Below are 27194 nucleotides of genomic sequence, written 5' to 3'. Positions count from 1 at the left end.
CACAGCGTCAGGGACCCAGGTTCGATTCAAGCCTCGGGGGCTATCTGTGTGGAGTTCGCACACTCTCCCCATGTCTGCATGGGTTTCCTCCGGGTACTCTGGCTTCCGCCCACAATCTAAAGATGTGCAGATTAGGTGAATTGGCCATGCTAAATTGCCCATAGTGTTAGGTGCATTAGTCAGGGGTAAATATAGGGGAGGGGAATGGGTCTGGGTGGGTTACTCTTCGGAGGGTTGGTGTGGACTTGTTGGACGAAATGGTCTGTTTCCCCACTGTAGGTCATCTAATCTAATCATTTCTGTTATTTTGCATATGTTAATCATGGGGAGCACCTATCACTATTCCAACATTAATTTCCATGGAATGACCAGCTGGCATCTTCCTCCACAGTAGGTACACAAAGTATTCAGCAAGTTCACCATACCCTTAATTTCATTGATGAGATTACCATCATATTTTTTCAACAGCTAACATTGTTCCTGACCCCTCTTTTCCATAGCATAACACAAAAATAATTGTGTGGCGATTCTGATATTGTTTGCAAGTATATTTTCTTATGCTGTTTTTGTAGGTCTTACTGTTGGTTCTGTTGAACAACCATGTGATTCCTAATTTATATGTTTGTATGTTCTGCTGCCTTTTGCAACTTAACCTAACACCGGGATCTGTGCTATTTTTGATTTTTTTGTATGCTTTAAATTTTAGTTTTACATTGTCTCTTACCTCATTAGTCACCCATGCTGTTGTTTTTGACAAGCAAGTCTCTTATCACGTAGGGTATAAATTGTTTCTTCATGGGATTATTGTATTTTAACATCAATCAACTTTTGTCATTTTAAACATGAACAGATTTTCCCAGTTTACAGTGAACAGACTCATTCCAGTGAAGCCTTAACTTAATCCGAAATCTTTAGTGTTGTCTTGTGTTTCTTCCTCTCATACATTACATTGAACCTGATTACATTATGATCACTATTAAATAGATCTTTATGCATAATTTGGCTATTAAATAAACGTGGCCCATTCGTCATTACTAAATCCAGTTCAGCCTGCACCCTTGTTGGCTCTTGGCTATGTTGCTGCAGAAAACAATCACAAACAAACTCAAGAAATTAACAGCCTCAGTCAGGATCTTTTACTTTGCTGCCACATCCCTGACTATTCTCAGATCATTTTTGAGGATAGGTCTTCCAAACTCAGTCCATCACAAGCTTGACCTCCCTACCCTTACTTTCTATCTTCATTGAGTCTCAAAGGCGTTTCATTTTTTAAAAATTCCATGTGTTGGAAGAGAAGTAAAAGCACTAGAAAGGTTTTGTACTCTCACTAAATATCCTCTCCCTGGCACCTTTTTTTTTTACTGGTACAGTGCAAGTAGACTGGGGATCAGAATATTCTAAACGGCATTCAGCCAATGTTATTGCTACATGGCCATCACTCCCACAGGGTAAAAACAAGGACTGCAGATGCTGGAAACTCCTCGGATGCTGCCTGACCTGCTGTGCTTTTCCAGCACCACTCTAATCATCACTCCTACACTTAACTAAGCATCAACTTATTCAACACAAGGTTTTAAATGATATTACCGGAAGACCTCCAGTGGGGCCAGCACTGTAGAAATGATATCTCCCGCTGAAGCAAATGTACTCATTGAGGTAATGGAAATCTGCACAGTCCAAGCAAATCGCAAGATGACATCCTCTATAATGGCACAGTAGTAATAACTCTGAATAAAAACAGAAATATCAACTCTTCAATATATTTTCAGGATATAACGGGAAACAAGAACAAGTCTGAAGACACCATCGCCTGATCAAAGACATTTGTCAAGTTGACCCCAGTGAATGTGGTGGAGAACGACACTGCAAAGAATGGTTAAATTCTCAATGGCAGGGTAGGGAAAAATGAAAAACGGATCATCAAGAAGCTGTTGTGGATGGGTTCAGAGGGTGTACACTGGGTGGCATGGTGGTTAGCACTGCTGCCTCATAGTGCCAGAGACCCAGGTTCAATTCCCCCCTCAGGCAACTGTCTGTGTGGAGTTTGCACGTTCTCCCCGTGTCTGCGTGGTGCTCCAGTTTCTTCCCACAGTCCAAAGATGTGCAGGTTAGGTGAATTGACCATGCTAAATTGCCCATAGTGTTAGGTGAAGGGGTAAACGTAGGGGAATGAGTCTGGGTGGGTCGCTCTTCGGCGGGTCGGTGTGGACTTGCTGGGCCGAAGGGCCTGTTTCCACACTAAGTAATCTAAGTTGTGGGAGCATGTCAGTTGCAGAGGCGAGAAAAAAAACAGTATCAGGAAAGAAAGTAAAAAAAAAATCAGGAACTAGTCTTTCAACAAGAATCAAACGTTTCCAGGTATGCACATTGGCCAGCATTCAGGAAACAGTTGTCCTGTTCGTAGGTGCAATGATTTAAAGTCAGAACAGCAGCCTTGGGATGGAACGTCTCATTTTTATGAGAACATAACTGCTTTAAACGTAGAAGTTTCCAAACTTCTTCTGCACTGTAATAATTCTGTGAGCTGGGATTCTTATTAATGGCATCATAGTTACATACTAAGGAGCCTGAAGAGTTATGTTCACAGAACAAATCCATGCTCCCATTTACTCCCAACCACATGGGAATGTTGACAAAAATAGCACAAATACAACTAAACAGCTTGATAAGTACCTCAGGGGGGCAGGAACAAAATACAATGTCAATAGGTGGTTTGGTATAAAGATGGTGGAAGCTCTTGAACCATGAACATCAGGATAGGCCAGAAGGGACAAGTGGCCTCTTTCTTTCTTGCAAAATTCGAAGTAATTTGCTCACCTTACAGATTCCAACAGATCCTAGTGTGGTGATTGGGGATGTATTCTCTAATAAAACAACTTCATTAACAGAGCTCTCTTCAAACCTCCAGGTACATGATAATCAACAAGAACAAGCAGTAGGAGCAGGATTGCCTGGACATGCAGGCCATTGGTTGGACACCAAAGTTACAAGTCAAATTCCACGCCAGGTATGTAATGAGAAGGCATGATGCTGAAAAGGAGATCAGGAGACCTCTGCCTGCAACTCTCGATTTTGGGTTGACGTGGTTGACATTTCTTACTGGAAGTGGTACAGTGATAGCATGTGGGTTCAACAGAATAAGAGTGATGTTACAGGTGGCATGTGGGATGGGAGGCTTTGGAAATCATCAGATTTCAAGTTAAAGCACAATAAACATGAGGGAAGGAGATACATATGGTAGCTGTGAAAAGTATATGTATTAATGTACAAGGTGCGCAATGTTTGTCTGAAGACAGTGCCCTAAATTTCAGATTTGTTCCCCACTTTTCCCTTCCTCGCTCATCTTATTATTGACCGGCAGAGTGTTATCACAGCTACAGCCACAGCCCTTTCTTGTGCACAGGCATACATCCCAGGAAGAATATACTATAAAAAATTTGGATTGCTGTAATTTACTGGGAAGATCTATGCATAGATTAGTCTGCTTAAAACATGTTCCGTGACATTGTTGGCCCCCATTTCATTGCCATTAATATCTTTTAGCCCAGTAAAGATAGAGGGCAGTATGTCAAGCTGCTCAAACACCTACTTTCTGAGGGTAAACTATCTCTTCACGCAGGAAAGTATTCTCTCCAGCATTTTTGTCAAAGAGACCCCAGTCCATCTTCAGATCCCAAGTGAGAGTATAACAGGAGCTGATCAACAAGCAGGCGATCCATAGGTAGAGAAAAACCAATGCGTCTTCGTGTTTCTGTTCTGAAAGACAATCAAAAGCAACACTATTATTTTCAGCCATATGGTAAGGCAGAGCTGTTCTAGAAAAGGTGCACAGGGTGGTTCTCCAGGTGCCTATATTATAACAACTATTTATCTTGTTCGTTAGTCACGACCTAGACTCAGGTGTGTAGGGTATAATTTCAAATCTGCGCATCCCACAAACCCATGGTTACGAACAGAGAGGAGGCTACTCACAGATGTAAAGAGGACATACAGAGGCTGGGAGAATGGGTGGTCACATGTTGCATGAAATTCAATGCAGGGAATACAAATTGATGCATTTTGCTAGAAAGAACATGGAGAGGTAATGTAAAGGGTACAATTCTAAAGTGGGGTGTAGGAACACAGGGTCCTGGAGTGTAATCATGGAAGGATGGGATAGTACGTTTGCCGATGACATGAAGGTTGGTGGAGTTGTAGATAGTGTGGAGGGCTGTTGTAGGTTGCAACAGGACATTGACAGGATGCAGAACTGGGCTGAGAAGTGGCAGAAGGAATTCAACCTGGAAAGTATTAGATTACTTACATTAGATTACTTACAGTGTGGAAACAGGCCCTTCAGCCCAACAAGTCCCACCGACCCGCCGAAGCGCAACCCATCCATACCCCTACATTTACCCCTTACCTAACACTACGGGCAATTTAGCATGGCCAATTCACCTGACCTGCACATCTTTGGACTGTGGGAGGAAACCGGAGCACCCGGAGGAAACCCATGCAGACATGGGGAGAATGTGCAAACTCCACACAGTCAGTCGCCTGAGACGGGAATTTAACCCAGGTCTCTGGCGCTGTGAGGCAGCAGTGCTAACCACTGTGCCACTGTGCCGCCCACAAAGTATGAAGTGATTCACTTTGGAATTTGAATGCAGATTACAGGGTTAAAGGCAGGATTCTTGGCAGTGTGGAGGAACTGATGGATGTTGGGTCCACATCCATAGATCCCTGAAAGTTGCCACTCAAGTTGATAGGGTTGTTAAGGCGGCATATGGTGTGTTTGCTTTCATTAGCAGGGGGATTGAGTTTAAGAGCCACGAGATTATGCTGCAGCTCTGTAAAGCCCTGGTTAGACCACACTTGGAATTTCATATTCAGTTCTGGTCACCTCATTTTAGGAAGGATGTGGAAGCTTTAGAGAGGGTGCAGAGGAGATTTACTAGGATGCTGCCTGGACTGGAGGGCATGTCTTATGAAGAAAGGTTGAGGGAGCCAGGGCTTTTCTCATTGGAGTGAAGAAGGATGAGACTTGATAAAGGTGTACAAGATGATGACAGGCATAGATAGAGTGGATAGCCAGAGACTTTTTCCCATGGCAGAAATGTCTATCATGAGGGGGCATAATGCTAAGGTGATTGGAGGAAAGTTTAGGGAAGATATCAGAGGTAGGTTCTTTACACAGAGAGTGGTGGGTGAGTGGAATGCACTGCTACAGTGGTAACAGTGTCAGATACATTAGGGACATTCAAGTGACTCTTCGATAGGCACATGGATGATAGTAAAATGGAGTGTCCCATCTTAGAGTAGGATAAAAGGTTGGCACAACATCGAGGGCCAAAAGTACTGTGCTGTACTGTTCCAAGCTCTATGTATGTTAATCATGGAAGTTTGCAAAGCCAGTTGACAAAACAATTATAAAACCATATAGATTTTTGGGTTTCATAAGTAGATGCATACAGTACGAAAAGAAAATAAGTTATGCGGACCTTTTATAAAGCATTGGTTTGGGCTTATTGGAACTCAATGGCAAATGAATGACATGAAAGGTTGGGTTTTCAACCCATGGATTAGACAAATAACTCAATGCCTATAGGTATTTTGTAGTAAGTTGATTTTTTAAGTGGAAAAAGGCCTCATAAATAATCCATCCACAAATGCAGCTGAAAGAAAGGTATAAAATAAGAGAGATTGGCAGAGCTAAATGCAGTATATGGACAGAAACTTCCAATAATAGATGCATATTAATACACTTGGGTAGTTTGACAAGTTAAGATGATCTGCGGCACCAAGGAAAAAAGAGAGAGAGCGAGAGAGAGAGACTGAGACAGTTTGTCAGTGTCAGTACAGACAATGAATTATAGATGCTGTTCCTGATCATGATGTTGCTTAACATATACTGGCATCACAAGAAATATAGTGAGGCTGCTTGAAATCGTGTGTACAATGTAGGAACCTGACATGAAAATTCTCGTTGAGGTTACAACTGAGATTCAATTTTTTTTTTGTCAGAGGGTAATTGCTCTAACTGAAATCATGTCACGTATCTTAAAAAAAGTTACAAACCTCTGACACAAATTATCTGGTGCTTCTTTGAGATTTTGCTTCTTGCAAATGCATCAGTTACGGGCTTTGTGAGTGATGCATCTGTAGAGTCAGCAGCATCACGTGTCCTGTTAGTCTTCCCTAAAATCAATGCCAAACTACATCACATTTACAGATTGGATTTATTTGGTATGCACAGAGTCAATTTTGTGGAGACTATGCAATAAATGCAGTTTACATGTGCAGAAACAACTGTCTCAATGACAAAAATAAGTATAAAAAATTGTAAATAACTCAAAGTTTATTCTATCTGGATGCACCACAAAGTGGTTTGGCAACTGCCAAAGTGTTATGAAGGTGTAGGTGTGTACTGTACCTTTAAGAGAGAGAGGAAGCTAGCAAGGACTGACTGAAAGCACTGAGTGTGCTGAACAATTTAAAAATGCAACATTTAGTTGAAACAAATAGCTGGAGTGGTGTTGCCATGGAACAAAAACAAATCCAAACTTGGCCAATCAGTTTAAATAATACCCAGATACCAAAGTCCAATCGAATTTGAATTTTACTGTTTGGGATGACATCAAACCAATGAAATGATCCGATGTTTTGGGGTATAAAACCAGATATTTTGAACAGTTAGGGGGAGAACTGCCAAGAGCAGCCAAGCAAGCACAAAGACTGCCAGCAGAATAGCTCTCTGAAAGGTACCTGTCCAAAAGAAATTTGTGCAGCAGTACACTGAAGCTGACCTAGAGAAATCTACAGAGAAAGTTCGACATCCAAAGATGATAACTGATTTTGAAATTGATTTGCCATAAATTTAAGAGGAAATTTATTGGACCAGTATTGTAGAGTGGGAGGTGAAAGATCAGTTTAAGAGAAAGGAGTTGTAAGTAGTTGTTCTAATGTTCTCTGTTGGACTTAAGAATAAAATTGTTAATTTTTACTTTATATAGTGAAATCTGGGATAGTTCTTTGCCTCTCGAAATTTAACAGATTACGGCATGAGGTGAACTTCTCTGTGTGTCGAGTTTAAATGAGCAGAAGGGTCTACCCCATCTCGTAACACAAGACTGCAAGAAACACAGTCATGAACACAGCCCAGTTTATCATTTAAACCAGCCTTCCATCCATTCACTACATCTATACTTGCAACTGCCTTGGGAAAGCAACCAACATAATCAAAGACCCCTCTCACTCCAGTTATACTCTCTTCCACCCTATTCCATCGGGCAGAAGATATAAATGTTTGTGTATATGTATATATGAATACATTCAAGAACAGCTTCTTACCCGCTGTTATCAGACTTCTGAATGGACGTCTCAAATTGTAAATTTATTGTAGATCTCACTCTCTGTGCACCTTCTCTGCAGCCATAACATTGTACTCTTTGCTGTGTTCTATTATCCTAACGCACTTTGTATGGTATGATATACTTGTGCTGCACGCAAAACAAAACTTTTCACTTTGCCTCAGTACATGTGACAATAATAAATCAAATTTAATTAAAATATTGATATTTTTGTATCAAAACTTTACAATGTTTTGTATTTTAAAAACTGCATTGTTTAAAGTTGATCTCAGCGTTCACTTCTATTACTAAAGAACAACTTGTACCACATGAAGGAATTTCAAAGCATCTTGTACCCAATGAAGTGTCTGCTGAAATGTAGTTACAATTGTAATGTAGGAGATACAGGAGATGGTGGTGGTGTAGTGGTAATGTCACTTGACTGGCAATCCTGAAGATCAGGTTAATGCTTTGAGGACAGAAAAAGGCATGCGAAGAGTAGCACTAGGCATGTGAATGTGAGGTGTCAAACTGGTGAAGCTACAACAGGGGACTACTTGTACACCAAACAATGTAAACAAATTACGATACACAGTTAAATAATCTCACCACCAACATATTAGATACAAGTTTTGTAGCCCTGACAAGAATCATTAATGGTAGTGAACAATTGAACAACTCACAGGAAGAGGAGGTCCAATCCTCAACAACGGAATAAACCAGCACATCAGTGAAAAACAGACATCTGAAGAACTTGTAACAATCTTCAGCCCGGATTGTCAAGTGAATGATCCATCCTCCACTACCTGTTCCTTGCACCACAGATGACAGTCAATGCCATTCACTCCAGTGATATCAAGAAATGCCACATCCACAAAATCCAGGACAAATTTTACCCAAGCAATTACAACCGCATCAGTCTACTGTTGGTTATTAGCAAAATAATGGAGGTGACGTTGACAGACGTATTGAGAATCTACAGAGCTGCTCAGCAATAACATGCTCACTGATGCTCAATGGAGGTTCTGCCAGGGTCACTGGCATCAAGAAACCCTAGCAAAACTGGAATCAGCAGAAAAGCTCTCTGCTGATTGGAATGATACATGGCACATAGAAAGATGGTTGCAATTGTTGGAGGTCAGTCATCTTAATTCCAGGACATCTCAACAGGAGTTCCTCAGGGTAGTGTCCTATGTCAACCATCTTCCGCTGTTTCGTCAATGACCTTCTCTCCATCATGAGTTTGGAAGTGAGGATACTTACTGGTAATGTGTAATATTCAGCACCATTCAAGACTACTTGGAAACTGGAGGCAGTCCACGTCCATGTACAGCAGAGTTTGGACACTATATGGAAATTTGTAAGTAACATCCCCATCACACAAGTAATGCAATGGCTATCTCAAACAAGAGAATCTAATCACCTCCCCATGACATTCATTGACATTACCTTTGCTGAATCTCCCACTATCACAGTCGTTGACCATGAAACTGAACTGGACTAGCCATGCAAATATTTATGCTATAAAAAGGTTAGAGAATGAAATTCCACAAAGCCTGTCCACAATCTAGGCGGCCTTAATTGTCCATAAGGTGTGAGATGAACAATCAAGAAGCTTGACACCATCCAGGACAAAGCAGCCCACTTGACTGGCAACCATTCCCCATATTAAACATTCATTCTCTGCACCATCATGCACAGTGGCAGCAGTATGTACACCTTATAGATGGGACTGTAAGATTCCTCTGACAACACCTTCCATAGCCAGCATGTCTACCACCTAAAAGGACAAGGACATGGTAACACTACAACCTGCAAGTTCCAATTCAAGTCACTCATCATCCTGACTTGGAATTTGTACACTATTCCTTTACTGTCACCAGCTCAAAATTCTGGAACTCTCCTAACACCACTTTTGTCTCTACACAGACTGCAGCAGTTCATGTGGCGGCTCACAACCACCTTCTCGAGGACAATTAGGAATTTGCAACAAACGCAGGCCGATGCCCATATTCAATGTTTCCTCTAAGCTGCATTGTTGCATGCACACACACAGCTACTCCAAGGTTCTGCACATGCCGATTGATGTTTACACACACATTGCAGCATGGACTTCAGATCTGGAAGTCACTTTGTGCAAGGACTTCAGAAGCCCATGCAGCCAGAAAATAAATTACAGGGAACCTTGCCCATATCCCATGAAATAACTTTGAAAAATGCAAAATGAATGCAACAAAGGTCACACAAACAGGGTAAAACAAATGACGAGTAAATCTGTTTTGCTGACAGTTACTCGAGGATAAATAAAGGAGATTTCCCCTCCTTTTCAAATAGTGTCAAGGGTCATTGCTATCCACTTAAAGGGGCAGACAGGGTCTCAGTTTAACATCTTATTTGAAAAATGTCACATTTTACAGTGAATCCATCTCTCAGTGCTGCACTGAGGTGTCAGCCTGGATTATGTGCTCCAGGCTCTGAAACAGTACCCAAAAGATGACCTATGTCTTGGCAACAAAAGCACTAACAGTGACGCATGCTCACCCTGAAGTTACATTCCCTTGTCCTTATACAGCGACTATTGGAAATAATATTTCACTTTATCTGCTCAAGCACTTCAAATTTTGAAAACAAGTTTTATGTCCTGCCCTATCTCATACTACTTGTGCAAGAAAAAAAATCCTGGATACTTTAAGATAAGCTTCAACAGAAGCTGAATTCATAAGAGTGGAATTTGAAGCTGTGAATTAGAGAGTTTAGAACACAAGGAGTTTCAGCCAATTGAAAAGGATATCCAGGATGGTTATCACTCACCTAGCAGATCAGTCTGGCTGGAGAATTACTGGGCGAGAGTTATCATCTTTCAATATAGCTAAGTAGTGACAGACAGAAATGGAAATGGCATGGACTATTAGAGAGTTGGCAAGGAAGTCAGATGTAAACGCTCTCCTTATGCTCAGTGTGACTCGATTCATAAAGTTAATAGCTAGGAAATACCTCGGACTCTGCCCAGCAAATGCACTCATGTGGAAACCAGCTGACCACAGGCTCGAGCATAACTGATACACGCACCCTTTCTCTTTCCAAGATGCTGCCAGATCTAATTCCAAGCTTTCCTGTTTCACCATCAGATTTCCAGCACATGCAATATTTTGCATTTGGTCACAAATTTAGTGTGGTTTTGATAAAATTCAGTGAAATCGACAAGAGAAATGTGTTGAACTGGAGAATAGTTAGTGTGGCTTTCACTATTTCAATGGGCAATTATGGTGGATACTAGAAAAGTATTTAAGGGAAAATTACATAAATGGATCAAGGAAACAGGAGCAGAAGAACATGGATATAGAATGAGATGTAGTAATGAGGAGGAGGTTTATGCAGAGTATGAACACTAGCATAACCTAGTTGAGCTGAATGGTCTCAAATTGGAACACTATAATTCTGTACTGCTAATGTCTCTGCTTATGTAACAAACTAAAGAATACTTGCAATGGTATTAAGGATGACCCATACTAATGTCCTGTGCTACATCATAACACTCACATTTGAAAAAACCATGCTCTCTTCTTGAAATAAGCCCTCAATTTAAAAAAAAATGAGGTTTTCATTTATGCATTGAACAGGACTTAATAGAATTATAGAGTCATAGAGTCCTACAGCACAGAGACAGACCCTTTGGCCCAAACCGGTCCATGCTGACCAAAATGTCCATCCACACTAACCCCATTTCCCTGCACTTGGCCCATATCATTCCAATCCTTTCCTATCCATGTATTTGTCCAAATGCCTTTTAAATGTTGTTAATGTACCCAACTCAACCACTTCCACTTGCAGCTCCTTCCATATGCATAACAAACTCTGTAAAAAAACTGCCCTCAGGTTCCCTTTTATTCTTTTTCCTATAACTTTAAACTAATGCCCTCCAGCCCTCGATTCCCCAACCCAGGGAAAAAGACTGAGCGCATTCACCCTATCTGTGCCTCTCATGATACACCTCTATAAGGTTCCCCCTCAGTCTCCTACGCTCTGAAGAAAAAAGTCCTAGCTTGTCCCAGGCAACATCCTTGTAAATTTCTTCTGCACTCTTTCCAGTTTAATAACATACCTAAAAATGAAGTGTCAACCTGGTAGAGCTACCAAACAGGACTACTGGTATGCCAAACAAAATAAGTAGCAAGTGATAGACAGAGCTAAGTGATACCACAACTGGTGGATCAGATATAAGCTCTGCAATCCTGCCAAATCCAGTTGTGAATGGTGGTAGATGAACAAACCAGAGCAGGAAGCTCCGTAAATACCCTCATTCTCAATGATGGAACAGTCCAACAAATCAGTGTAAAAGATAGGACTGAAACATTTGCAGCAATCTTCAACCAGAAGTACCAAGTGGATGATCCACCTCAGCCTCCTCCAGTGGTCCCTAGCATCACAGATATCAGTCTTCAGCTAATTTGATTTGCTCCACCTCATATCAAGAAACGATTGGAGGAACTGGATACTGCAAAGGATATGGGCCCTGACAACAACCTGACAATAATACCAAAGACTTGTGCTCCAGAATTTGCGATTCCTGTCTAGCCAAACTGTTCCAGCACAGTTATAACACTGGCATCTGCCCGACCATGCGGCAAATTGCCCAGGTATGTCCTATACGTAAGAGCAGGACAAATCCAATCTAGACAATCACTGCTCCATCAGGTTACCCTCGATCACCAGGAAAGTTATGGAAGCTGTCACCAACAGTGAAATCAAACTGCATCTGCTCAGTGACATTCAGTTTGGGTTCAGCTAGTGCCATTCAGCTCCTGACCTCATTACACCCTTGGTGCAAACATAGGCAAAAGAGCTGAATTTCAGAGGTAAGGTGAGAGTGACAGCCTTTGACATCAGTGTCGCATTCAACTGTGTGGGGCATCAAGGAGCCCTGCAGTGTCCCTGGGCCCAATTGTCTTCAGCTAGTTCATTAATGATCTTCCCTCCATCATGAAGTCAGAAGTGGGGATGTTTGCCAATGATTACACAATGTTCAACTCTATTAGCATATCCTCAGATACTGAAGCAATCCATATTCAAATGCAGCAAGATCTGGACAAGACTTGGGCTGTGCTTTTCCAGCACCACACTCTTGACTCTGATCTCCAGCAGCTGCAGTCCTCACTTTCTCCTGACGAACAGCAATGACCATCTCCCACAAGAGGGAAGCTAACTACTGCCGCTTGAAATTCAATGGTGTTACCATTGCTGAATGCCCCTATTATCAAAATTCTTGGAGTTACCATTGACCAGAAACTCAACTGGACTCACCACATAAACACAGTGACTACAAGAGCAGGTCAGAGGCTAGGGAGATTGTGGTGAATTAGTCACCTCCTGACTCCCCAAAACCTGTCCATCATCTACAAAGCACAAGTCAGAAGTGCAAAAGGAATACTTCCCGCTTGTCTGGAAAAGTGAAGCTCCAACGATCTTCATGAAGCTTGACATCATCCAGGACAAAGCAAACTGCTTGACTGGCACCACAAACATCCAGTGCCTTCACCACCTATGCTCAGTAGCAGTAATGCGTATCATCTACAAGATGCATTGCAGAAATTCACCGAACATTCTCAGGCAACACCTTCCAAACTAATAATCACTTCCATCGAGAAGGACAAGGACAGCAGCTACATGGGAACACCACAATCCGCAAGTTCCCCTCCAAAGCACACACCATCCTGACTTGGACATCTCTTGCTGTTCCACCAGTTTTGTCACTGGGCCAAAATTGTGGAAATCCCACCCTCAGGGTATTGTGGGTCAACTTACAACATGTAGAACCATAAGACATACGAACAGAAATTAGGCCATTCAGCCCATTGAGTCTACTCTGCCATTCAATCATGGCTGATAAGTTTCTTAAACCCATTCTCCCACTTTTTCCCCACAACCCTTGATCCTTATGAACCTATCTCAGTCGTAAATATACTCAATGACCTGGCCTCCACAGCTTTCTGTGGCGATGAATTCCATAGATTCACCATACTCTGGTTGAAGAAGTTTCTCCTTATATCCATTCTAAAAGGTCTTCCTTTTACTCTGAGGCTATGGCCTCTTTCCTACTAATGGAAACATCTTCCTAACATCTACTCTGTCCAGGCCATTCAGTATTCTGTATGTTTCAATTAGATCCCCCTCTCATACTTGTAAACTCCATCTCGTATAAACCCAGAATCCTCAAATGTTCCTCATATCTTAAGTTTTCCATTCTTGGGTTCATTCTCATGAACCTCCTCTGAACACGCCACAGGACCAAGATATCCTTTGAGATATGGGGCCCAAAACTGCACACAATACTCCAAATGTGGTCTGACCAGAGCTTTATAGAGCTTCAGAGTAATCCCTGCTTTTGTATTCAAATCCTCTCAAAATAAAGGCCAACACTGCATTTGCCGACCTAACTACTGACTCAACCTGCAAGTTTACTTGGAGAGAATCCTGGACTAGAACTCCCAAGTCTCTTTGCACCTCAGACTCTGAATTTTCTCCCGACTTAGAAAATAATCCATGCCTCTATTCTTCCTCCCAAAGTGCATGATCTCACACTCTCCCACGTTGTACTCCATCTGTTACTTTTTTGCCCACGCTCCTAACCTGTCCAAATCCTTCTGCAGGCTCCCCGCCTCTTCAATGCTACCTGTCCCTCTACCTATCTTTGTATCATCTACAAACTTCACCAGAATGCCCTCAGTTTCTTCATCTCGATAGTTAATGTACAAAGTGAAAAGATGTCGTTCCAATATTGAGCCTTGCGGAATACCACTTGTTCCACTCTATCATCCTGAGAAGGACCCTTTTATCTTCGGTCTCTGCTTTCTGCCAGATAGTCAAGCATCTATCTACGTTTGTATCATGCTTTGAGACCATGCCCCCTATCTTACTCTATAGCCTCTTGTGTGGCACCTTCTTGAAGTCTGGGTAGATAACATCCATTGGCTCTCCTTGGTCTAACCTGCTTGCTACTTCCTCAAAAAAAGTCTAGCAGATTTATCAGGCATGACCTCCTCTTGTTGAAACAGAGTAAAATTTGCCCTATTTTACCGTACACTTTCAAATATTCAGAAATCTCATCCTTCACAATGGATTCCAGGATCTTGCCTACAACTAAGGTAAGGCTAATGCGTCTGTAATTTACATATTTTGCCTTACTCCCTTTTTAAATGGGGTGTCACATTAGCGATTTTCTGGTCCTCTGGGACCCTCCCTGATTCTAGCGATTCCTGAAAGATCACTAACGTCTCTGGTATCTCTTCAATTATCTTCTTCAGAACTTTGGCTGTAGTCTATCTGGTCCAGGTGTTTTATCCACCTTCAGGCCATTCAGTTTTTCTAATACTTTCTCCTTCTCCACACTCAGCTCCGCCCCCTCACACTCTTGAATTTTTGGGATATTACTTGTGCCTTCCACCATGAAGATTGATGCAAAGTAATTATTCAGTTCCTCAGCCATTTCTTTGTTCCACACTACTGTCTCTCCAGCATCATTTTCCAGCAGTCCAATGTCCACTTCTGCCTCTCTTTTGCCCTTTACATATCTAAAGAAACTCTTACAGTCTTCCTTTATTTTACTGGTGAGCTTATCTTACCTTCTCCCTCCTTATTTCTTTTTTGTTGCCTTCTGTTGGTCTTTGTAAGCTTCCCATTCCTCTGGTTTCCCATTGCCCTTTGCCACATTATATGCTTTCTCTTTTGCATTTATGCTATTTCTGACTTCCCTGGTCAGCCACGGTTGTCTCATCCTCTCTGTAACATGCTCCTTTGTCCTCGGGATGAAACTCTGCTGTGTCTCTTGAATTACTCCCAGAAACTTCTGCCTTTGCTGTTCCTCTGTCTTTCCTCCTAGGCTCCTCTCTCATGCCTCTGTAATTTCCTTTGTTCAGCTGTAATACCATTACCTCCGATTCTATCTTCTCCCTCTCAAATTATACAATGAATTCAATCATATTATGATCACTGCCTCCTAAGGATTCCTCCACTGTAAGCTCCCTTATCAAGTCCGCCTCATTGCACAACACTAAGTCCAGTACTGCCTGTCAGCTAGTGGGCCCCATCACAAGGTGCTCCAAAAAACCATTGCATAGACATTTCACAAATTCCTATTTTTGCAAATCACTACCAACCTGATTTTTCCCAGTTCACCTGCATATTAAAATCCCCCTTGGATCACTGTAACTTTGTCTTTCCTACACATCTTTTCGATCTCCTGTTGTATCTTGCGCCCCAGCTTCTGACTACTATTTGGAGGCCTGTACATAACCCCAACTATAGATTTTTTTTAATCCTCTGCAGTTCCTCAATTCTGCCCACACAGATTCTACACTGTCTGACCCTACATCATTTCTTACTATTAATTTAAACTTTTTCTTACCAATAAGACAACCCCACCCCTGCTGCCTATCTTTTCGATAGGATGTATATCCTTGAATATTCAGCTCCCAATCCTGATCCCCTTGCAGCCTTGTCTCCATGATACCCACCACATCATACCTGCCAATTATGATCTGCACCACAAACCCATTTACTTCATTCCTTATACTGCATGCATTCAGATATAACACCTTCAATCCTGTATTAACTGCCCCTCTTCTCATTGTTATTAGTTTGCCCAGTGAGCTTGAAGTTTGATTGCTAACCCTTTCCATACACTCTACGCCCATTTGCGTATGTGCTGGAGATTTTAATAACCTCTCCTGAGTTCTACACTCTTACCTCCTCCTTTAATTCGGGTTTTCTAATTTCCCCTATAACTGAGGCCCGCCCCCCCCTCCCCAGCCAATTTAGTTGAAAGCCCTGTCTACAGCCCTAGTTATGCGATTTGCTAGGACCATCTGAACAGGTCCCTGACACCGCTACTGCGGAAGAAATGTCCCATGAATTGAAACCAACTTCTCCCACACCAATCTTTGAACCATGCATTTATCTACTTATTCGTATACACCCTATACCAATTAGCTTGTGGCTCAGGTAGTAATTCAGAAATCATCATGTTTTTGGTTCTGCTTTCTAATTTAACACCTAGCTGTTCATAGTGCCTTAGCAGAACCTCTGCCCTAATTTTATCTTTGTCTTTTACCGACATGGACCATGACCACTATAGTCTGAAGCAGTTCAAGACGACATTTCGCCACCACTTTCTCAGGGACAACTAGGGATGGGCAATAAATGTTGGCCAACCAACCTCGCCCACATTCTACAAATGAATTAAAAAAAACAACTCTCTATTACCAATTGTTTTGTGACTGTCCAAGGTAGACTCTGCCTAAAGTGCCTTCAATTTTACACTGACACAATTGACTTTGACATGGTCAAGAAAGCCACCCTGTCAAATCAAACATGAAGAGAAGAAAACACAGGGTGTTCAACGAGCATGCCCACATCACCCAAGGGCAATTAGAATTGGTAATAAATACCAGCCTTGCCAGTGATATGAAAATGTAAAAACAAAACTACTTTCAGGAACACCTTGAGAATGTCCAGCAGAGGGCAGCTTCACACAATGGTTCAGCCAAAGATGCTATGTATTGACATATTTGAAAGATGAAACCATGTTCTTGAAAATAACAAACAAATTGAGGGACTAAAAATGTGCTTTAAAATAAAGAACTATGAGGGTAACACCTACATTTAGAAACAAATGCAAAATAAGCCACATTTTGACAAATTACTTTGATTTTCTGATAGAAAGTCAGGCAGGGTTACCTTTAATTTTCAGAGCACTGAAGACAGTGACTGAGTTTCATTTCCTTTCAGCTTCTCAGTAAAGTTTTGAGAATGTAGTTCAGTGAAATGTCATGTTTTATTGAAATCATTTAATCCAGTAAAATAGGTCACGGGATGGGAAACATATTGAGCTAGAAATACATGTACTTAATACCCTGAAAGAAATAGTTAGAAAATGCCAACAGGTCAATTACTGGGAAAAAGTCTTCAGGATTGGGTGACATGGTGGCTCAGTGGTTAGCACTGCTGCCTCACAGTGCGAAAGAGACGGGTTCAATTCCACCTTCAGTCAATTATCTGTGTGGAGCCTGCATGTTCTCCCCGTGTCTGTGTGGGTTTCCTTCGGGTGTTCTGGTTTCCTCCCATAGTCTGAAAATGTGCAGGTTAGGTGGATCAGCCATGCTAAACTGCCCCATGGTATCCAGGAATGTGCAGGGTAGGTGGATTAGCCATGGAAAATGCAGCATTACAGGGATAGGGGGTGGGTCTGGGTGGGATGCTCTTTAGTGGGCTGGTGGTGGACTCGATGGGCCAAATGCCCTACTTCCACACTGTATGGAGTCTATAATTCTATGACTGGGGTAGGTACAATCTGAACATCATGATGGAGAACTACATGATTCAAAACTGAACAGAGGGTCTGGCCCCATGTGGACTAAATAGGTAATAAATGTCTTCAATAGTGTTACTAGTTTAAATAGATAGTAGTTATTCAGTTATCCTGCTTACAACGGTCACAAATGTACAATTTTGGAGTTTTTTTGAGTAAATGCCAGCCAGCTGAACTCACTGGGAGGCCATGACTTTGCTGCACCTGATTTCTGTTTGTTATTGTTAATGGTGGACAATGAATCTCTGACGTTTCTTTGGCAGCACAAACGCAGGATAACCTGCATTGTACTCTTCAAAACTAGAGTTTCAACTGAGTAAAGATGAACCCAACTAAGGTGCAAAGCCTATCATTAACCTGAGATCACCCTGCACTGCACTGGGCAGAAGACTAACTTATACTCAGGCCACCCGCTAATGCAGTCCCCTCTGCTTTGTTCCTGCAAACCTGTTTTACCCTTTGTATGGAATGACCAGGACTGACCCTTCTAATGAGTGACAATTTGCTGCTATCCATGGTGTGAAAGTAGAATGGGGCATAATGAATGCTTCACATATTAGCATAATCACGCTGTATATCAAGAAGAAACAAAAACAAATTACTTCTGCCTTCCTGAATGATCTAGCAACCAAATATTAAAAATAAAATTGAATTATAACTCAATGACTGCCCTGATTGTTATCTCGAACAAAGAATCACTGTTCGACTCTTATTTGCCACATTAATGTGGTTTCATTCTTGTCAAACTGGATGGTCGGATGCTGCCTGAACTGCTGTGCTCTTCCAGCACCACTAATCCAGAATCTGGTTTCCAGCATCTGCAGTCATTGCTTTTACCTACGATCTAATGATCAGTCAACTGTCTGCTATAAATATTTAATGTTGTCTTTCATGGTACTGGCACAACCGTGATAAGCAGCTTTTTAAGCTTCTTTATTGGAAGGCTGATTAAAAAAAAAATCAGGCTGTCGATTTGTAAGCTGTGACTGCAGCTATTCCCCATTTTCCTATTGTCTTCAGTCAAGTGTAGGTAGCTCAGCGTGTTTGTATTACAGTCTCCATTGCTTTTAGTAAAATCCAAAGAGAAAGTATGAGAATACGAACAGATTTTTAAAAAACCCATCAGTGTTCATGTGCACTTCACTTATATAACATCACAGTGATGAATGTGGAAGGTGTTATTTCTGCCACAGATAAATAGAACACTTAAAACGCTATGATTGGCAATTTGCAAAATCTGACAGTGTGAATGGCACTAGAGCAACTGCCCAGTTTAAACAACAGTTTGCATTTATGTGTTAGTTTTAACGTAGTGAAGCATTCCAGACGCTTCGAATACTACATTGACAAGCATTTAATAAATAGCTGACCAAAAAGCCTGGTAAAGACCTAGATCTTAACAGACCACTTTAAGGAGAAAAGCCAGAAACAGGTGGAGACATTCACCAAGAAATTCTGGAGCGTGTACTAAATTGTCATACAATTTGAGATTGGGCACCAAATCAAATGTTGAATAGATGTATATGCCTCTCTCTGGTGGAACATCAGATAATGTGCTACACAGAGAACAGATTGATAAGAAAAAAGACATTGTCAACTCCTACCAGCTTTTGATAATTATTTCATTTCAAGAACAAACAGGATGCTGATGAGATCACACTTCACCAACAGATACCAACCCCCAGGAGCGCCTGTAAATAGCCTTACTAATGACCTGCATTCACCATCTGAATCATGCAACTGTGGAAACTTAGAAGAGTTCATTCCTGTTGGAATTGTGATATATTCGAAAAATCAGTTACTGAACTTTTTCAATTAAAGGAGGATCTAACCCTAGAATAAGCAATCCAAATAGCAGCAGATAGAGAGTCTGGAAATTTGCTCAAGAAGCATCATAAAATAAAAATTCCATTTAGTGGAGAGCATTCCACCGACAGCATGACCATTTAAAACACAGTCGAGCATTTAAGCAGAAGAGACAGACATGACAACATTGATGCAAAATCCTAAATATTCTAATGTTATTGTGTCTTATCACACCAGTGACAACGAAACCAACCAGCATTCCACCAACAATGTATTAATTGCTGAAAAAAAAGTAAATTCTCAAAGTTGTGCTCCAATTGAAAGAACTCACCAAGCATCAAAGCCAAATGTTTCTAATCCAACCTGTATATTCATGCCTTGGAACTGAATCTTGAAGAACCAGTTCAATGCAACAAGTTACTTTTTATAGGAAACAATTATCCCTCATTTTTTTTCTTGGAGAATTAACACATCCACCTGATCCAGATGCTAATGACTGAGAAGAATAAACAACCCAACTTCCCGATATATATAACATCTAAGCAAGCACTGCTGCTCTAAATGAAGCCAGCAGAGAAAAATGAAAGACACCAACTTAATCTCAACTGCTCCTATACCTTTTCTGACTCACTTACCAGCACAGATTACACAGTCAAAGACTTGGGGGAGGTGTGAGAGTTACACAGAAAATATGTACAGCAAATGCTGTAAAACGTAATCTAGGTAATCTTTTAGAGAATGAATATAAATTTTAATGCTTAAAAAGCTTGGCGAGTGATATTGTTTAAGGGCTTTATGACCCTAGAATTGAAAGGAGGCCTAAGCCAAAGGGCAGGCTTTTTCACAGCTGAGACTCATGAATGTGGACACAAAAGGCCTCCCTCCCTCCCATGTGCAATTTTACCATCTTGCCTGATTGGCTCCTGATTGCAGCTGCTGTTGCCTCCAGTGGGCTCCATTTGAATCTACACTGCTTGGGAGTTCGCAACTTAGGGCAGGTTCAAGTTCCAATAGTCCAGAGTCAAGGTCCCAATGGACCCGGATCCAGATTCCAATGGGCCAGATGCACAGCTTCTTCCATGACTGAGTTTAAGATGAGGGCAGTCAGTGCCATATCCAGTCTGACATGAAAGGGCAGCCAGGTATAGATTTTGGGATTGCTACAGAGAAGAGTATCGATCAAACATCTCCTGATTTGGCCTGGTTACTGCAAAGACTCCTCTTCTTTCATTTTCAGACTCTGTCTCAGCCATCAGGAAGACGTTGAATGATTGTGTTATCACAACCAGACATCTGTTACATGGTGGCCACAAGACAGGCCAGATGAACAAGTCCAGCTCCTCCAATCTTAGATTCCTTCCATCCCATCCTTGCTGCTCCTCCAATCAATGATTCCGTCTATAGAAGAACAGCAACAGCAGAAGAGAGGGAGACTGTGATTGGAAGAGCTGAAGCAGTCAGTGTTGGGTAACAGAATCTAAGATCAGAGAAACAGTTTCATCTCTTCCCTTGTTGACTGTTCCTCCAATCAGAGTTCTGCAGTCAGTTCCCACTCTCATTGACCCTTTACATTTAAATTTTTGCAAATTGTCCTAACGAGTGCGAGATGAAATGCTTTGACAATATATGTCTTCTTTAGCAATATTCACATTTGTTTCGACTGTGTTGAGTTCATTTGTAATTTTCTTGGGTAATTAACAAACTAGTCCATATGATCTGGCAACCTGGAAGCAGTATTAACAGTAAGGATGTTTTTAAAAAAAAGTGTAGTTGGCACACAAGGAGACCTACAGACATAGAGAAAGGCGAAAAGCAGATGAGCTGGGCAGTGAAGACATTAAATGGACATATTCAGATGCAAAGAGAAAGCAGACAGACACAGAAAGAGGAACACAGATTTCTTGTGTGGTGCAGAAGCAACTCCCTTTCATAAAGAAGTCAGATTTTGTATTTAGCAGTAAATGGGACTGAAGCTCTTGGAAGCAACACCTGAGCTGTCTAAAATCTAAAACGTTCTGTCTATCTGGCAAACACCGATTTTCTCAGAATCAGTGAAATGGTGAATTGTGATGATATGGGTTTGTTGGTAGAAAAGCAAGTCTGGAAAGTTACATCAGGACTGTCATGAACTGAAAGGAGAACGTTTTAAAACAATTACGGATGATAACTACTTGAAAAACTCAAAAGGTGAAAGCTGTTTTTCAAGAGGAATGCTGACCTACATGAATAAAGAACACATAGTGAAACTATGTAGTTACTTTATGTTACATATGTATGAGTGTTGTAAATACTTAGTGTTGTTTAAGACACATCCTCATGGTATTGACTGTGTAAAATGAAATTTACATTTTAACTTTGAAGCATTATTTGCCTGTTAATTCATGTAACTTGCAGCGTCCAAATTTGTATTAAAGTAAGACAAAAAAAAGGACACTATCTTGGTAATTTATTCATCTGTACGTCATTTGATAATATGGGTTATTTCAGTTTATGGTTCTCTCATGAGGATTACAATACTTAATTAACTACTGTGGTAAGCTTTAATAGGAAACTAATGTAGGAATCCAATAAGTTTGTAAGAATGACAGGAATCTAAATTGCATGTCAATGGGTAAGGAGATAAACAACTTATCCACATTTCTTAATCACCTCAGTTTGTTGAATAGTTTATGCTTTAATAATAACATGTATTGTTCAGATTGTTATTTTTCCAGCTGGATCCTGGTCACTATTGCCACCTGTTGCTGGAGAAAATGAATTGCTCGAGGGAGTACTTAAGAATCTGTACTTATGTCCCTAAAATGCCATTGTAAGTGGTGACTTGTAAACTTTTCACTACTCATATGAGTACATGTGACAATAAAGCTAATTCTAAGATGATGGAAGACCCATTTAATGGTTACTTTATTGCAGTCAGCATTACGAATTTAAATCTGATTTAATGTTACGAGAGATGTGACAAAATCTGTTTCACAGCTGGAAGGACTCAAGTCCTACGAATGCTAATGGATGACGACAGACATTTGCACACTTACACTACTTTCCATGAACTGTTCCAGTTGAATAGTGTTGCTAGATCAATAGCAATTGGCTTGAAAACATAGCCCGTTAGGAAAATGTAGTGAATCAGGGTTGTGAGACAGTTGAACAAACTGACATGTCACGCAACAGCACATTAGACCCACCGCTTCCTTTTCATTTTCCAAAGGCAAGTTCTAACAGACTACCCCTGCAGCTATTTATAATTTTCAACTCACTGGGACAGACAAAAGAATAAAAGCTGGTAGGTTTGGAATTAAATCAGATAAAGTTGCACGCCATCTTGTCGATGTTTATAAAGGCAGTAGATATGATATATTTGGATTCTCATTACAGTCCATAAATTTTATAGTGAAGGAGGAGAAAAATATAACTAGGAATTTACCCTCCTCCTTTTGTAATGTCCTGAATGCCACCCTCCACACATCATAGATCTTGCCTCTCATCCCTTCTTTCTCAGGCTCGTTCTTCGCTTAAAAACAATGACATTTCTAACATTGCTGGTTCTTGTGAAAGGTTGCCAACCCAGAAGGCGTAGCCGAAAGAGCACTGAAGGAGAGAGAAGTCCAACAGGTATAAAAAGATAAATTCAAAAAAGGATGTCAGAGGACTGGTAGACAGCTAACTTTATTCCTTTCTTCACAAAGCAAGATGGAAAAAGGATCCACAGATAGGGAATTATAGACAGGCTATCTTAATGGTGGTGGGAAGGAAAATACAGTCATCTTCAATCAAACTTCCAAATTAAGAAATCAGACAATCGTGAACATAATAAACAATTGTTAGCGTGGACTTCAAAAGAGAATACCATTCATGTCATGGATAAGAAGCTTGTTAAAAATTCTTTGTAGAAGTGACAGAAAGACTAGACAAGGACAGTGCAATATATGTGATATACATGAACTTTCCAAAGGGTTCATGATTAAAGTTAGTACTGATACAGTCAGAAATACATTACAAACTGGATAGCATGAAGGTTACAAACAGATAACAGAACATTGAGGATTGGAGGTGATTAGTCCGACTGGATGAAGATCAGAAGTAGCATTCCACAGAGATCAAGAGCTTGGATAACTGCTGTTCATTTAATGATTCATGCTCAGGAATCGGGAGTGAGATCAAAATTTGAGATGTCACAAATTGGAATTATAGTTGTGAGAAAGAACAACAAAATACAAGGGAATATTAATAAGGTTGAAAATGGAAAATGATTTTTGCCAAGTGTGAAGTGATGCGTTTTGATTTGAAGAATTAGGAAGCTATCTACTGCTGTGTTCTAACTGCATAAAGGCAAAATACTACGGAATCTGAAAATCTGAAACAAGTGCAGAGAATGCTGGAGAAACTCAGCAGGTCTGGCAACAACTGTGGAGAGAGAAAGAGAGTTAACCTTTCAAGTCTGGTATGACTCTTCAGAACAGTGTCATACTATTCTCAAAACATTAACTCTGTTTCTTTCTCCATAGATGCTGCCAGATCTGTTGAGTTTCTCCAACATTCTCTGTAAATGTTTCTGCTGATTGTATGCTTCTACTACAGTTCAACAATTATGCAGTCCTGTGTTGGAGCTTCACCAGATTGACACCTCATTTGTTGGATGCTTGATAGTGCTTTGGGCATGCTCTCCTACAATATTCATTGAAATAGGGGTGGTCCCCTGGCTTGATAAGAATGGTAGACTTGACAGTAGGCCAAGATATGCGATTGAATGCAATCCTGTCCATAGCACCTTATAGAATTGCCGATTCCTGAGCGTGAATCATTAAATGAACAGCAGTTATCTGAGCTCCGATCTCTGTGGAATGCTACTTCTGATCTTCATCCAGTCTGACTAATCACCTCCAATCCTCAATGTTCTGTTATCTGTTTGTAACCTTCATGCTTTTCCTATTTAGCACAGTGGCAATGTGACAGATCACAATGGAGCCTGTATTGGTGCAAAGACAGAATTCTGTATCTGTAAGGACTATGCAGTGACCACTCCTACAAATACTATCATGCACATATATTTCTTACAAAGTTGCCACCATACTGTCTAACATGTTAATCTTGGAAAAAAAAGCATGAAATCGATTGTGATCAACATTTAGAAAATAATGCTATTCAAACAACACTGAGCACTATCAAAGTTCATAAGTCAGTATAACCCTCTAATAGAATACTAATTTTGGGTTCTACTCAAATGAAATGAATTCACATACCAAAGCACTGGATAGGTTAAAATGGATAGTAGTATTTTGTTACATAAAAAAATTAACTGTTGCTTTGAAATACGAATCTACTCTTTTTTAAAAAATTATCGCAAATAAAATAAAGCAGCTGCAAGTAGTGAATTCATGAGCAATGGAAAGCAACTGATACAATCTGCAATCATTTCCTCAGCTTGCATGTCTACATCCCCCATATTGCACTGCACATGGATTCACTGTGCTCACTGTCCAATTCAGCTTTCAGCATGACTACACAATATTCATAAATATCTCAACAGGTAATCTACTGTAGTCTGTATGCATCATTTAAAAAAATGAGCAAAGGTCAATTGTTTTCCAGCTGCTTGGAGAATTCATAATGTCGGAGTTGATGATTTTTCACAATCTTAGATTCAACTCAATTCCTGTTCTTATTCTACATCTATATGCATATACTATATGCATATACTGAATGGTAATGCCATAGCTAAACAAAAATGTCCTACATTGAGTTATAAATAAAAATATCCCATGTTAGAGTTCATTCTAGTAACCTAGCTTGTTTCTAGCTACACAAAGACAGTATTTATAATATGCCTGCTGCTTTTTTCAAAAGGCTGTGACTGCTTCTAAGTTGTTGTCGCTTGACGAGAATACATTTTCCTGTTTCTTTCCTATTCTCCTGAAGAAAGTGATTCTTACTGGGGTACAGTTCCATGATCCACACCATTCCTCTTTTCTCCTAAAGGTGCTGACTTGCACTTCAGTTTGGTGCGTGTTACTCAAGACAGCAAACATCTTTGCCTTTTTATTGTGGAGATGAGGGGGAAGGAGTGGGGTCAGGGGCTTGCATTAAGTCCAATCCCAATCTTTGCTAACAAACTTTCCAGGGATCACAGGACAGAAACGAAGATTTGGAAGCTATTGATTTTTATTCTACCTGATCAGAGTTTTCTGCAAGTGCTGAGGCTCAGATGAGCTAAAGCAGCAAGAAGCAAGAACAGGGCATGGTTAGGAACATGGGACTGGGATATCATAGCAATTACGGAAACATGGCTCAGGGATGGGCAGGACTGGCAGCTTAATGTTCCAGGATACAAATGCTACAGGAAGGACAGAAAGGGAGGCAAGAGAGGAGAGGTGGCATTTTTGAAAAGGGATAGCATTACAGCTGTGCTGAGGGAGGATATTCCTGGAAATACATCCAGGGAAGTTATTTGGGTGGAACTGAGAAATAAGAAAGGGATGATTACCTTATTGGGATTGTATTATAGACTCCCCAATAGTCAGAGGGAAATTGAGAAACAAACTTGTCAGGAGATCTCAGCTATCTGTAAGAATAACAGGGTGGTTATGGTAGGGGATTTTAACTTCCCAAACATCGACTGGGACTACCATAGTGTTAAATGTTTAGATGGAGAGGAATTTCTTAAGTGTGTACAAGACAATTTTCTGATTCAGTATGTGGATGTACCTACTAGAGAAAGTGCAAAACTTGACCTACTCTTGGGAAATAAGGCAGGGCAGGTGACTGTGGTGTCAGTGGGGGAGCACTTTGGGGCCAGTGACCATAATTTTATTCGTTTTAATATAGTGATGGAAAAGGATAGACCAGATCTAAAAGTTGAAGTCCTAAATTGGAGAAAGGCCAACTTTGACGGTATTAGGCAAGAACTTTCAAAAGCTGATTGGTGCAGATGTTCGCAGGTAAAAGGACGGCTGGAAAATGGGAAGCCTTCAGAAATGAGATAACAAGAATCCAGAGAAAGTATATTCCTGTTAGGGTGAAAGGGAAGGCTGGTAGGTATAGGGAATGCTGGATGATGAGAGAAATTGAGGGTGTGGTTAAGAAAAAGGAGGAAGCATATGTCAGGTCTCGACAGGATAGATCGAGTAAAACCTTAGAAGAGTATAAAGAAAGGAGTATACTTAAGAGGGAAATCAGGAGGGCAAAAAGGGGACATGAGATAGCTTTGGCAAATAGAATTAAGGAGAATCCAAAGAGCTTTTACAAATATATTAAGGACAAAAGGGTAACTAGGGAGAGAATAGGGCCCCTCAAAGATCGCAAGGTGGCCTTTGTGTGGAGCCACAGAAAATGCAGGAGATACTAAATGAATTTTTTGCATCACTATTTACTGTGGAAAAGGATATGGAAGATATAGACTGTAGGGAAATAGATGGTGACATCTTGCAAAATGTCCACATTACAGAGAAGGAAGTGCTGGATGTCTTGAAATGGTTAAAGGTGAATAAATCCCCAGGACCTGATCAGATGTATCAGAGAACTCTGTGGGAAGCTAGAGAAGTGATTGCTGGGTCTCTTGCTGAGATATTTGTATCATCGATAGTCACAGGTGAGGTGCCAGAAGACTGGAGGTTGGCAAACGTGGTGCCACTGTTTAAGAAGGGTGGTAAAGATGAGCCAGGGAACTATAGACCGGTGAGCCTGACCTCGGTGATGGGCAA

The 27194-nt window shown here is 40.8% G+C and overlaps 1 protein-coding gene across 2 annotated transcripts in view; it reads right to left on the bottom strand.

Moving 5' to 3' along the window:
* LOC122554626 (solute carrier family 53 member 1-like) overlaps window positions 1–27194 on the bottom strand; it is a 332318-nt gene that overhangs the window by 18550 nt on the left and 286574 nt on the right. For both annotated transcript variants that reach the window (XM_087990928.1, XM_043699948.2), the window contains exons 12-13: window positions 3590–3756; window positions 1588–1727 (exon numbers count right to left, since the gene is read on the bottom strand). In XM_087990928.1, the coding sequence (XP_087847054.1) occupies window positions 1588–1727; window positions 3590–3756 (307 nt within the window). The remainder of the gene's footprint in view (window positions 1–1587; window positions 1728–3589; window positions 3757–27194) is intronic.

The sequence above is a fragment of the Chiloscyllium plagiosum genome, unplaced genomic scaffold (assembly GCF_037043375.1).
Source record: "Chiloscyllium plagiosum isolate Xiang-an unplaced genomic scaffold, Cpla_swu_hap1 HiC_scaffold_9, whole genome shotgun sequence".
In the NCBI taxonomy this organism is placed as follows: Eukaryota; Metazoa; Chordata; class Chondrichthyes; order Orectolobiformes; family Hemiscylliidae; genus Chiloscyllium; species Chiloscyllium plagiosum.
Note: the sequence above shows the minus strand (reverse complement) of the source record. Positions and strands in the feature narration are given on the sequence as shown.